Source organism: Chiloscyllium punctatum, chromosome 8, assembly GCF_047496795.1.
Source record: "Chiloscyllium punctatum isolate Juve2018m chromosome 8, sChiPun1.3, whole genome shotgun sequence".
Classification (NCBI taxonomy): Eukaryota; Metazoa; Chordata; class Chondrichthyes; order Orectolobiformes; family Hemiscylliidae; genus Chiloscyllium; species Chiloscyllium punctatum.
The window spans coordinates 73,422,958-73,437,910 of NC_092746.1; the positions used below are offsets into that span (position 1 = coordinate 73,422,958).

At 38.3% G+C, this 14,953-nt stretch overlaps 1 protein-coding gene across 5 annotated transcripts in view; it reads right to left on the minus strand.

Annotated features, from left to right (window-relative positions):
- Positions 1-305: 305 nt before the first annotated feature.
- The window catches only part of cdk14 (cyclin dependent kinase 14), a 672,936-nt gene continuing 658,288 nt past the window's right edge, over positions 306-14,953 (minus strand). For all 5 annotated transcript variants that reach the window (XM_072575800.1, XM_072575798.1, XM_072575802.1 and 2 more), the window contains one exon: positions 306-3,858. In XM_072575800.1, the coding sequence (XP_072431901.1) occupies positions 3,854-3,858 (5 nt within the window). In that variant the 3' untranslated portion in view covers positions 306-3,853. The remainder of the gene's footprint in view (positions 3,859-14,953) is intronic.

Genomic DNA, 14,953 nt, shown 5'->3' on the forward strand with positions numbered 1-14,953 from the left:
GAGTCAAAGCCAAAGACCGGTCTTTGTTATTTAGTACCACAATAATGAGGTTGTTCAGATAACGTGCTCGCAATTCAGTGGATTTGTACATTTTACATTACCAGAAACATATCAAACTTGATGGAAAAAATCAAAATGCAGCAATGAATTTGCACATTAATCGTACTAGTTATGAAGTAAAAAGACAATATGGAACAGCAATTATTGCATTGTTGTGAACTATTAAATATTAACTGCCTATTATCATGTTAATAATATTGGCATATTGTACTTTTGTAAATTAGGCAATAATTAATTCTCACTCATTTAAAATACAGATGTATTTTATTTCCATGTACCAAGAAACCAACAGTTACAGAAGGACATACCATTAATACGTCTGTAATAGTACATTACATATAATTTGTAACAAACAATGCAACATTTATACTGTTACTACATTCTAGATTTTGTTTTAATGTTGGTCATTTGTTTGTATTTCATGAATATTTTTGTCTCTGTACCAAACTACAGCATGTTAAGGAGATGGATTGGAGAGATGCATCATACAAAAAAAACCCAATATAACTGAAGCATACTTGTGCAGTTTTCTTGAACACCACATCACAGATGCATATTGGGGATACTTGCCTTCACCTGTGTGCTCAAGGAATTTACAAGACAGTACAACATAAATATATGATGATCTTAATATAAATGTCTATGGGGAGATGTTCAAAATTGAGATACCATGCATACTGGGTTATCTCAATCACTGAACTATCATTAAACTTGAGATGAACAGTGTCATCCTTTTCTCAACTCTTTTGTAAAGACTTGACAGGGAACATATTTCTCTAAAATGTTACAAAAAATAAATATTCACAGGACATTTTAGCAGTTTAATATATGAGACTGCACATTCCATGATGTGGACAAGTGAAGCGAATAGATGAACTGGACTGATTATCACACAAGCTGCACAGTGACTGCTTACATTTTTCTGCATTCTTGCTAGTACCAAATTTTAGTCAACCAAGAATTATTTCTCAAATAAAGCTCATTAACATCTGTTGATGTGACATTAAAAACTCAAAAATAATATTGTATGCCCAACATAGTATCACTGCAAAAGCACGTAAAATAATATTTACAAAAACAGTTAATAAATGTGTTCACTTCATAATATATTTCCAAAGTTTCTAACTCCTAGAGTTTGCTTTCTTGTGCAAGTACCGACATAATTGAAGTACCCAGTGCACCATTAAATTCCTTTAAAATTCTAAGCTGTATATTTCAGTGATTGTAAAGTCAGCAAAACACAGTGCAAACTATTTTATAGAAAAATCAAGATTGATAAATAAAAAGAGCACACTTCAATCAAATATCACAACCACTCTTATAAAGTAACTATGCTACAGTACAGGTCAATTTGCTTGTTTTTCTCAGTTGGTTTTAATAATTACAGAAAATGTATTCATGAAATTAATCTCTCATACACATTGCATGGGGTCAAATTGCAAAGAAGTATTGTAAATGCGTAATTCACCATTAATAATGACCTTGAAGAGACATATCTATATTAACAGGCTTTTTTTAAAAAAAAACCTTCAAAAGATATTTCTTAAACATTTTTGCCTCCTAACTTTATTTTAAAAACATTTCAATACTAATATTTCAAGACCCTCATATGTAACTAATAGTATATTGCATCAGCAAAATGTACTCTGAGATTTGTTCATTCAAATAACTGTTAGAAATTGACGCAACCAAAATAAACGTACAATCAAAGGGATGGTCAGATTGGCAGTTATGCATATGAAACTGCTGACACTGAGTGAAGGTGAAGTCAAACATTAGAAATTGACATCATCACATTACACAATGTAAAAACTGCAAAGTAGATTTTTACTTTAACTCCCACAATAATGTTTTTTTGTCAGGAAGGACTGAATCTAAATTTAATCATAATGACATCTTTTAATTTCTCACAAGATATATAAGCAAATTAAGCCAACAGTTCTGACTCAACTTAAATACCAGTCCTTAATGACATATACAATATTGAAAGTTATCATTCATAACATTGAATGAAAGCATGTACGTTCTTTTCACATTTAGGTGTCTCTTTAAAACAAAAGGTCAGTACTAAGTAGACTGCAATATTATGCTGAAAAAGATCATGGAAAGAGGAACGCTGATCGGAACATAATGGAATTATAAAAATAAAACTGGATTATTAATAGAGATTAATTGGAAAACCTGAAAAGATCCCACATTTATGTTGTTTAATTAAAATGGGAAAAAATATTACATCCATCTCTCTTCCTTCTAATCTTTGAACTAAACAAAAGCATTTTTAATAACATAATTTGGAATAGTCCAAGGTCCATCTGTACTTTCCCTCCCTTCATGGCTGATAAGCAACAAACCACAATAGGTTTGTGTATATTTAATGTATAATTTATGCAATGCTTATTCTACAGACTTCAATTTTGTTGTTGCAATGAATGAATATTCCAGAATGTTAACGCTTGTTCTTTTCTTGGCTGGACAGAACAGTAAAATAGGACTTTTTCCAGAAGGGTTGAAAGAAAATAAAATGCAACTGTTATTGTGTTGCAGAATTAAATGTATTTTAGCTCAACTCCTGAACATAATCCCTTACATTTTATGAGAGAAAATAGTAACAATAGCCTATGAATGACAAAAGAAAACAATGGTCACAACAATAAGCAGAGACATGAAATGCTGTGAATAAAAATTAGGACATTAAAAACTTGTGGTAGGTGAAGGTATCTGTTGATAGTTACAGTGAGTATGTGCAATGAATATGTTTATAATTTCACTATGAACTAAACAGAAATTTTAGTCAAGGGTAATAGTAAGTGTAAATTTTTTTGTGTGTTACACATTTGACTTTAGAATTCGGTCAGGGTTGTTGCCAATACTGTACAAAATAGATGGTCTGAGGCCACAAAATTAGAAGGACAAAAACAGTATTTGAAGAACCCACTGGTTCCTGCTAAACAAAGTGTTGCAAACCTCATACGTTTTAACTCTGTTTCTCAAATGAGTCACTCCAGAGCCTTTAACCTGAACAGACACACTGCAATAATTCTTTTCCAGGGTCTGAACTGACAAAGAATTGGGGCATAAATCTAACCCCCAACTTAATCGGAACTAACGAGGTTTCATTATTTACATGGTTTTTGTATTCTTCCAAAAAAACTAAGCAGATGATCCTCGTGATAGTACAAGCCATTTTAAACACTGCAGCTCACCCCATCCGCTGTGGATTTATCTATCTCTATGACTCTCTCTCTATGTTCCTTGCAAGATCCCAGCTGGAGCACTGTCAGAAATGTTCACAGTGGTTCACTAGCTATTTCATTTCAATTGTATACAAAAGTATGCTGATTTTTGTAAAACATATGCAACGTCTTTCATGCCACTGTTGATTGCTTTGTAATCCTGACATCAGAGGATTTCCTGGCATGCCCATGAAAGTTTAAAAAAAATCTTCAGCATTTCAATGAAATCTGAATGAGCTTTACAAAAATGCTACCCTAGTATAGAAAATCAAAAGACTGACAGACAAGAGCCTGTAAAGCAGCACGGATCATTTATCAGCAAAGTGGATCTCTAAACAAACTACTTAAAAAAAAACAAGGTGGTTCTTGCATGCCGTGGTTTAGCATTCAATATGTCAAATTCAGAGTACAAGCACACATAATCCCACACAATGCTAATGTAAAGAATTGTAACAAAAACAGCAGCCATTTGCTAACATGACCGTAACAACAGGAGAATAGGTTCTTGAATTCCTTTGCTCTTCTGCTTCTTTAGCTGCTCTTTGGAACAGGCGATGGAGTTAACCTGCAATAAAAAAGAAGAAACAATCACATCACTATCATTATTAGAGTGAACTTTTACCAATTTAAGTCAATATGAAAAAGATTTACAACAATGTTACTGAGATTGAGAGGTTTTAGTTATAAAGGAGAGGATGGATAGGCTGGAAATTTTTTCCATGGCAGTGTAGGAAGCTGAGGGGTACAGATTTATAAAATCATGAAGGGCATGGATAGGGTGAATAGCCAAGGTCTTTTTATCCCCCAGAGTAGGGGAGCCTAAAACCAAAGGGGTCTCAGGTTTAAAGTGAAAGAAGAAAGATTTAAAAGGGATTGAAGGGGCAACATTTTCACACAGAAGGTGGTGCATTTATGGAATGAGCTGCCAGAGAGATACAGGCCAAAATTTGGCAAATGGGAGCAATTCATATTCGTAAATCTGATCAGCATAGACAAGTAAGGCTGACAATAAATTCTAATTCTAGAAAGGTCTGCTTCATGCTGTATGACTCTATGATGTTGGAACCTTGCTGTTCTCTGAAATGTAGTACTGATAATTACCGTATTAAGACAATATGTTCACACTTCGGACCACAAATTTACAATCATTCACATTGGACACAAGGCTGAAAGTAATGAATTCTGTCTACTTTGATTTTTGTTTGTAAAACAGCAACATTGCATGTTCCTCCACCTTCCAAAGGTGTTGGTTTAGTCCAACTTAGTAAATGTTTTTAGTAAACAATGACCAACATTCTACGTAAATAATAAGGAAACGTATTTCTAAAATTCATATGTAGAAATCAAATTCATCTGAATAAATTTTCAATTTGAATTTTGTGTGTTGATTTTCTTGCACATTGGGATTTTTAACCAATATGCAATAATCATCGCAATTATAACAAACACAGTCCACTTGCACATTTATTCTGATAGAAACAAATATTAACATTTGAAGGCTACACTAAGAGCATTGATACAATTTCCTAGCTTTTCTCATTTATATTTTCAAATTAACTATTATTTATGCTGTCCCTTTTGATTTTCTCCGGTCTTGCCATTAGATTCTATGGATCTTTACAAATGTTCTATTTGAAAGTTAATATTTATTAAAATCCAACTAATTACTTTGCGTAATGAAATGGACCATACATATTATTGATTATTTCAGTTATTCATAATAATTCTTTTGAAAATTAAATGCACTGTAATTGTAAATCCACTCTGATTGAAATTACAGGTGACAAAACAGCTTCAAACTATCTACCATAAACATCAATGCTTGAGTCTTTGAAGCCTCTAAATATTAGTCCATAAGCAGCAGTTGACTTATATGCCTGGTATGGAATACAAACTATTGGTTGGATGATCGCCATGTTGAAATATAAAGATACAACATATCTGTAATTAATATATTAATGCAGCACTGTTTATTGAATGTATCAAATGTACAAAGAAATCTTTGACCACAATTAAAGCATTATAAAATCTCTCAAATTCAGAGTGTTTGGTATTCAACATAAAGCCTTCTCTGAATTTACTGAATCACTTTGGTGATGAAACCATTGTAAGGATCCTACCCTCTATCAGATATGATACTTTGCATCTTTACCTTCTACATCACCTACCTTTCCATCTTCAAATTTGTTCAAAAAAAAGAATGGACAGTGCACTAGTAGCATCACATAATTTGATGATTAAATCACAAAGCATAACATAAGCAGTGCAAGTATCTCCAGTCTTAGTGAAGGTATTTTCTTTGTCACCAACTATTTTACTCATCCAAACAGAATCCTTGAATAGTTTGCTAAAACACACATTCAAAGGTTGAACTGCAGCCTGGTATGACTTGACATGGGTGTTATTTCTTTGCAGATGCCTCGTGATTTCAGTGATTATGTGGGATTTCAATAACTCCCACACTAACAAGTTTCATTCTTTATGTAGGCTGCTGGGATACCAATTCCACACATTATTGATACATTAGTTCACCTCAATCTTGGCCATGGACATGCACAAGAATTCCTGCAGGGAATCAGATTTTCAGCATGGTTTTACAATTGAAAATTAGCATAAGATTTAATTTCATTACATTGGCCTTAGAGGCTAGTCGGGGAAATTTAAATGGTTTCTCGTGTCCTGTGGTTTTCACCAGAACTGCTTTTGAACCTTTTCTTTTCATAGATTGGTTTCTGGGCATAGTAAAAATCATGGGGCTTTCATTCATGTGGTTGATTTAGCAGAATGGGTATTTGTGTTTTTGACGCTGTCTGAAGATGAATAGGTACAAAAATTTCCAGTTTCCATCGAGGTATTAATGATCTTCTGCTGCAAAACCAGGCATTTATCATCAATCAGTTGCTGCTCTGAAATCATTGCTGGACTCTCAAACTAATTCAGCCCACTTAAGTGCGTAGATAGATATGGTCTTTCTGCTGACAATTAAACCATTCGAATGATTTTTGAAGATCCATTCTGATCCGTGCTCCACAAGATCAGGGCAGTGGTTGGGCCTTGTTTGAATGGCACACACGTCAGGAGTCTTAGGCATCTTCTTATTTTGGAGTGGATTCCTTTATCTGTCAGTGGTTTTTTTTCCCCCTGAAAAACACCAAATTCCTTTCCAGCAGCACAGTTATTTGAGGAGTACAAAAATGTTATGACTTTTAGCTTGACACAAGCTTCATGCTCAATTTATTTTTGTTGGAAGACTCATTTCTCTTCACCATTTACCACATGGGGGTCAGCTCATGTAGCTGCGCGTTGAACTTTCACACAACTTCACAACAAGCCTCGACTGCTCATTGATCCATTGCACCCATTATATATAGAATTAGGTTTTATTGTCATGTGTGCTCAAGTACAGGAGTACAGTGAAAAGTGTGTAAAGTCACCATTCCCCAGCAGTGTTTGAATTTAAAAATAAATCTTCAGATACAAAGACCAAAACAACTATCTAAGATACAAAAAAAAGCATTAAACAAAAGAGCAGAAATACAAAAAAAACAGCAAAAGGTTGAAGTGTCCAGATTGAGAAGTCTTAATTCCATAAGGTAAAACACGTGCAAGAATTGTGGGGCGAGAAATGGAGGCAGACTCACTCCTATGTGAGTGTAGCATGTTGTGGCTGAAAAGTGGGGTGGGGTGGGCGGCTTCGACTTGGATGCAGAGAATATGCAAAAACACCATTTGTGACTTGCAAAGATGAGGGTAATCTTATACACCCCAATCTGTAGGCAATCACAAAACTATTCGGTCTGAAACTGCAGCAGTTGTTACCTATACTTTCTAACATTGGTATTCAGCTGTTATCCTATTGCAGCTCGACAAGCACAAGGTGCTGAATAATTAATTGGCTCATCAGTACCCATAATGCATTCCCATCCTGACCTACATGCACTTTGAACTAAATTTTTTTTTGTCTCCTCTTTTCTTAGAACCAGCTGACAGCACCACATGATGGAAAAGATGAAAAATTAAAACGAGTGCTCCTGTAGGGTAGGTGAGTGACCTGTGGGAGAAAACTCAGCCGGAGAAGATTTTCGCACCTAGCATCAGACAGCTACAAATTGATTAGTTAGTCTGAGGAACAGCCACCAACCAGGCTCGAGAGACTAATTAAAGAGAGTACTGCCTGCACAGACACCCCATTGACACTAAATTTGCTCAGCTGGGGCCATGAGGGAGCCTGCATTATCTCTACAGCTGTGGTTTCTCTTGTCTGACTTACATTATAGATACAAGACAAGCACTGCTCTCCTCGCTTTCCCGAAAAAAATATTAAATTGTAAATATCCTTGTCAGCGCTTTTGAATGCCTGATCCAGGTTAGTTAAATATGTAAAAAGTTAATTGGGTGACGGGTGCCAATGTCAACTTGTATGAACCACCAGAACAAATTATGACATTGAACAAAAACATACACATTTTAAATTCAATTTTAAGGGACATTTATTCAGGGCACTTTTTCCCCTGAGGCAGGTGTGCGGAGTTAGGAAATTGCCCAACTCTGTGCACGTGCCTCAGAAGCTAAAATCAGGCTTTAATGTCTGCCTGCTCCTTTTCTAAGAGAAAAGGAAGCAATGAGAAATACAGGATTTTTAAGGGGCTTGACAAGGTAAATGCTGAGAGGATGTCTCCCCTCTAGGGAGAGTTTAGGATGAGAGGACATACTCTCAGAATAAAGGGACGCCACAATAAGATTGAGATGAGGAGGAATTTCTTCTCTCAGAGGGTTGAGTGTATTTGGAACTCCTTGCCACAGAGACCTCTCGGGACAGAGTCCTTGTGTATATTTAAGACCGAGACAGATTGATTCTTTATCAGTCGGGAATCAAGGGTTACAGGGAAAGGGTAGGTATGTGGACGATCCTATTGAATGGTGGAGCAGTTTCAAGGGGCTCAATGGTCTCCTCCTGTCTCTATTTCTTACAGTTGTATGGAAAACTAAATACAAGTATCAACAATCAATGACATTAAAATCAGACACCCTTTTACATGCGTGCATTTAGGAAGATCTTCTTGAGGTTGAGGAAGGGGCAAGCTACAGAGCACACGTGAAGAGGTTAATAAACACCATCAGGTAATGATTGTAGTTTCAGATTGCTCATGTGTTAATACTGAAATTGGTGAAAAGTATTAGAAAGCATGGCCAACTTCACAGAATCACAGTGTTATGGTTTGGCCTATTGTGTCTACACCAGTTCTTCAAACATCCATCATTAACTGGTGCCAATCTCCTACTCTGTCCCTATACCTTGCACATTATTTTTATCTATAAGAATCATCCAATACTCTCCTGAATGTCTGAATTGAACCTGCCTCCACAATACTCCCCGGCAGTGCATTCGATTCCCTTACTACTCACAGTGAAAAAGTTTGTTTTAATCTCATTAACCTCGCAATGTGCTTTTGCTAAAATTCAATACTTTGCAATTTGACATTAAACATGTGGAAGCATCAATGACAATTCAAGTTATGCAGGCAATAGACAAGTACATCACTTCAATGTGATCTCAAGGTTTCTATGAAGATTTTGAAATCCATCCTCAAACAAGCAGTTGTAGTCATAGAGCTGTCCTTCAGTCCAACTCGTCCCTGCTGACCCAATACCGAAAATTAATTTTGTCCAGTTTGTCAGCATTTGGTCCATATTCGTCTAAATTCCTCTTTCTATTCATGTACTCTTGTTTTTAAATGTTGTAACTGTACCTGCCTCTACCAACTCCACGGGCAACTCATTCCATACACGCACCACTCTCTGCATGAAAACGTTGCCCCTCAGGTTCCTTCAATTCTTTCCTCCTTCCTCTTAAACCTATGCCCTCCATCCTGGGGAAAAGACCTTAGCTATTTACCCTAACCATGCCCCTCATGATTTTATAAATCTGTAGAAGGTTTTCAGCCTCCACGCTCCATGGAAAATAGTCCCAGCCTGTTCAGTCTCTCCCTACAGGCTCAAACCCTCCAACCCTGGCAACATCCTCTTATATCTTTTCTGAACACTTTCAAGTTTCACAACATTTTCCCTACTCTAGGAAGGATTGAACACATTATTGCATTCGTGGCCTAACCAATGTCCTATACAGCTACAACAATGACCTCCCCTCCTATACTCAATGCACTGATCCATAAAGGCAAGCATACCACATAGGAAACAGCTGCATCTCATGGCTATGCAAAGTTTTTTTAACTAGAATCCAGAGTGTGGAAAAAGGCCATTTCGCCTGCTGAGTCCACACCAACCTTCTGAACAGCATCCCATCCAGACCCACTTCCCTATCCCTGTAACCCTGCACTTCCAATGGCTAATTCACCTAACTACACACCCTTAGACACTATAGGGAATTTAGCATGGCCAATCCATCTAACCTGCACATCTTTGGAATGTGGGAGGAAACTGGAGTGCCCAAAGGAAACCCACGCAGACACAGGAGAATGTGTAAATTCCACACAGTTAGACAGTTGCCTGGTCCCTCGTGCTGGGAGGCAGCAGGGCTAACCACTGGGCCACCCTGCCACCCATTCTGTGCTTGTACTGATCTGTAAATAATGGAAGAAATTCTCTTGGAATCAGGTAAGCACAGGACCACGTTCTTGGCCTTAATGTCCTCAGCAGGCTTGTGCCATCAGCTAACATGCCCAAAAAAACTCCAGATTCACTCTTTAAAAGGAAGACCCACAGCTAGACTGGAAGAAAAGACCTGTAAGGCTGAGGTTAACTGATGTTTAATCTGCAACTGTTCAATTAGTGCTGCATTTTCCCCACTAGTAGTGCTCCTTGAACAAAGCAACAGTTAGGCAGATAAGCAACCAAGATGGAGAAGGTCACAACACAACACCAAAGTTGCAGCAACCTAATAAACCCTGTATAAAGATGAAAAATTGAACCTGTTGTGTTGTGGGTTACTGTTAATATAAAAAATGACTGCAGCAGTTGTTAATTTCTCATAAAAACCCAACTAATTCAATATCGTCCTCAAAGAGTGCAACTTCCTATTCTTACATGTAACTCTAATCTGACACAACATGATTAGCCCAATGCCCAAGCAGCAACAAAGCCAGTAAACATAGTTAGTGTGCTGGCATCCAAAACACATACAAACAAATGCTTAAGTTAAAATGGATTAACTGAATTTATCTTGGAAAAGTTTACTTTTTCTACAGAACAGCAACATGCATTTACATGCATTTAGAGGGAGGTAATGGCCTAGTAGTATTATTGCTAAACTATTAATCTACGTTCCCATATAGTCTTCTTCTGCATGCTTAGGTTCAAATCTGGCCATGGCAGATGGTGGAATTAAAATGCAATAAAAATCTGGATTTAGGAGTCTAGCAATGACTGTGAAACCACTGTCAATTGTTATCAACCCCATCTGGTTTAATGTCCTCTAGGGAAGGAAACTGCCGTTCTTGCCTGGTATTGTGTACATGTGACTCCAGACTCACAAGAAGGTGATTGACTCTTAACTGTCCTCCGAAACGTTTTGGCAAGCCACTCGGTTGTATCAATTGTTGGAGTGTCTCAAAAGCAGAATGAAATTGGATGGACCATCAGGCTAGACACCGGAATTGACAAAGGCAAAAACAGCCCCGTTGATCATGCAAAGTCTTCCTTATTAACATCTGGGGGCTGTTCGTGCCAAACTAAGGAGAGCTGTCTCACAGACTGGTGAAACAAAAGGCTGACATAGCCCCCGCACTCAGAATCATACCTGGCAATATACCAGACACCATCATCACAACTGCTGGAGATCCTGGCCCTCCAGAAAGGCAGACAGTGGCACAGTCAGGAGGGAGCTGCCCTGGGAGCCCTCAATATTACCTCTGTACACCCCGAAGTCTCATGGCATCAGGTCAAACATGGCCAAAGAAACCTCCTGCTGATTATTATGTACTGCCCACCCTCACCTGATGAATTGGTACTCCATGTTGAACAACATTCAGGAAGCACTGAGGGTGGCAAGGGTTCAAAATGCATTCTGCGTAGGGAATTCAATATTAACCTCAGAGTGTTTCAGCAGCAGCACTACTGATCAAGCTGGTCAAGTCCAAAAGGATGTTGCTGCTAGAATGAATTTGAAACAGGAGGTGATGAAAACAACAAGAACAATAAACATACTGTTTCTGTCTGAAACATCAAGGCCACTTTTGACAGTGTATGGCATCAAGGACCCCAACCAAAACTCAAGTCAATAGGATTTGAAGGGAACTCTTCAATTATTGGGATCATAACTACATAAAGAAGATGGTTATGGTTATTGGAAGTCAATCATCTCAGCTCCAGGAGTTCCTCAGAATAGTATCCTAAGCCCAAACATCTTCAGCTGCTTCAATGATCTTCTCTCCATCATAAGGTCTGAAGTCGGGACGTTTGCCGGTGATTGCACAATGTTCAGCACAATTTGCGACTCCTCAGATACTGAAGCAGTCCATATTCAAATGCAACAAGACCTGGACAATATCCAGGCCTGCGCTGAGAAGTGGTTAGTAATATTAACATCACACAAATGCCAGGCAATGACTATCTCCAACTGGAGACAATCTAATTATTGCCCCTTGACTTTCAAATGGCGTCACCTTCACTGAATCCCCCACTATTAACACCGTGGGGATTACCACTGAACATAAACTGAACTTGACTAGCCATAAGTGCAATGGTTACAGCCAATCAGGGGCTAGGAATCCTGCAGTGAGTAACTCACCTCCTGACTATCCAAATCATCTCCACCATCTACAAGGCATAGGTCAGGAGTGTGATGGAATTTTCCCAATTGCCTGGATGGGCGCAACTCCAACAACACTCAAGATGCTTGACACCACCCAGGATAAAGCAGCCCACATGATTGGCATCACATCCACATTCACTCCCTCCACCACCATTGAATCACAGAATTTTACAGTACAGGAGGCGACCAATCAACCCATCGTGTCTGTATCAACTTCTTAAAGAGCTACCCAGCTAGTGCCTTCTTCCAGCCCTATCTCCGTAATCCTCTAACTTCATCACTTTCAAATATATATCCAGCTCTCTTCTGAAACCTATGGAACCCATCTCTATTACTTTCCCAGACAGGATTTGGAGATGCCGGTGTTGGACTGGAGTGTACAAAGTTAAAAATCACACAACACCAGGTTATAGTCCAACAGGTTTAATTGGAAGCACACTAGCTTTCGGAGCGACGCTCCTTCATCAAGTGATGGAGCGTCGCTCCGAAAGCTAGTGTGCTTCCAATTAAACCTGTTGGACTATAACCTGGTGTTGTGTGATTTTTAACTTTCCCCGACAGACCATTCGAAATCCTAACCACTCGGAGTAAAAAGTTTCTCTTCATCTTACTCCACCTCTGTTGCTGAGAATTTTGAAACTGTGACTCCTAGTCACTGACATACCAACTAGTGGAAACAAAAGGTCCTTCATAATTTTAAACACCTCTTACTCTTCTCTGCTCCAAGATGATTAAACCCAATCCCTTTAATCTTTCCTTGTATCTCCTTTGCACTCTCTCTAGGGCTTTAACAACCTTAAATAAGGTGCCCTGAACTGAACACAATACTCCAAATGTGGTCGGATCAATGATTTGTAGAGGTACAACATCACTTCCTTGCTTTTATAGTCTATTCTGGTAATTATAAAGCCAAGGATCCTATAAGCGTACTTAACAACTGTCCCAACTTGCCTGGCCACATTCAAATTATTATGTACATGAACCCAAAGTCCCTCTGCTACTATACTCCCCTCAACATTGTACCATTGAGTCTGCATTGTCTCTCCATTTTTCTTCTACCAAAATGCATTACTTTACATTTCTCTGCATTGCAATTCATCTGCCAGGTGCCTGCCCATTTGGCCAACTTGCCAATTGTCCTTCTGAAGTCACTTAGCATCATCCTCATACTTCACTATTCTCCCTAGCTTAGTATCATCTGCAAATTTAGAAATTTTGCCCTCAACACCCATCTCTAAATCCTTTATGTAAAATCATAAAAAGCAAGAGTCCCAACACCGATCCCTGGGGAACACCACTTTCAACTCATCTCCAGTTTGTGAAATGCCCATCCGCACCTATCTTACACTTCCTATACTTTAGCCAGCTTCTAATCCATGGTGCCAAGGACAAATCAATCTCAAATATTTCTAATGTAGTAACCAACCTGCTAAATGGTACCATATGAAATGCTTTGTCCAAATATACAACATTCACAGCACTACCTTATTCTCTTTCCTGGGTTATCCTTTGCCCTTTACTTCAAGGACAGTGTCACATTTGCAATTCTCCAGTCTTTGGGTCTGATCCTTGTTCAGAGGGGGCTAGAAAGCTTCTGTCAACAGCTCTGCAATTTGCTCCTTTACCTCTCTCAGAAATCTCAGATGCATCCCAGCCAGACCTGGTGACTTCTCTACTTGGAGTGTTGCCTGCCTTTTTAGCATCTCTTCTTTACTTGTCACTATACTGCTCAGTTGCCCCACATCCATGTTTTCAATGAGGCAATAATGACTATTTTCTAAATCGGTGAAGACAGAAGCAAAGTATCATTAGTACCTCTGCCATACTGTTTGCATCAGTGAGTATCTTAACCTGCTTATTCCTTATGGCTCCATTCTATCCTTCACTAATCTCTTACTATTAATACGTTGGAAGAATATGTTACTATTTGTTTTAGCACAGCTCACCATCCTTTCCTCATACTTCCTCTTAGCCTTCCTTATTCCAGCCTTACATATTCTCCTGCATTTGAGATGCTCTTCCTGATTTTATTGCTATTATTATTTCAATGTGCATCAGAGGAATCCTATTTCTAACTTATTTTCTCATAATAATCCTTTGTCATCCTGAGTACTCTACCTTTGGATAGCCTGTATTTACGTCTCATGGGTATGTACCTAGCTTGCACCTATTCATTTCTCCTTTGAATGTCTCCCATTTTTCATCCACCAAAATGCATTTCCAATCAACCTGCTCCAGTTCAACTTTTAGACTCCCAAAATCCGTGCTATTCAAATCTGGAATCGTAATTATTGACTAGTTTTTCTCTTCTTCCAGCTTAATACTGATGACACAAAAATTGGAGGAGTTGCGGATAGTGAGGAAGGACATCAAGAGATGCAACAGGATATAGATGAGCTGGAACGTTTGGTGGAGACATAGTAGATGGAGTTTAATCCAGACAAGTGAGAGGTAATACATTTTGAGAAATAAAATGTAAACAGAAAGTATATTTTAAATGGCAAGACATACTGGGAAATCTTGGGGTCCAAGTCTATACCCGTCTGAAAGTGGCAACACAAGTGGATAATGTCGTAAAGGCGGCATATGGCATGCTTGCCTTCAGTGATCAGGGCACTGAGCAGAAGAGCTGGCAAGTCATGTTGCATCTGTGTAAGACTTTGGTCAGGTCACATTTGGAGTAGTGTGTGGAGTTCTGGTTGCCATACTATAGGAAGGATGTAGAAGTTTTGGAGACGGTGCTCCAAAGAGTTTTACCAGGATATTGCTGAGATTGGAGTGTATTAGCTATTAGGAGAGTTTTGACAAACTTGGGTTGTTTGTGCTAGAGCATCGGAGGCTGAGGGATGATCAGATATAAAATTATGAGGTACATGGTTAGCATGGAGGG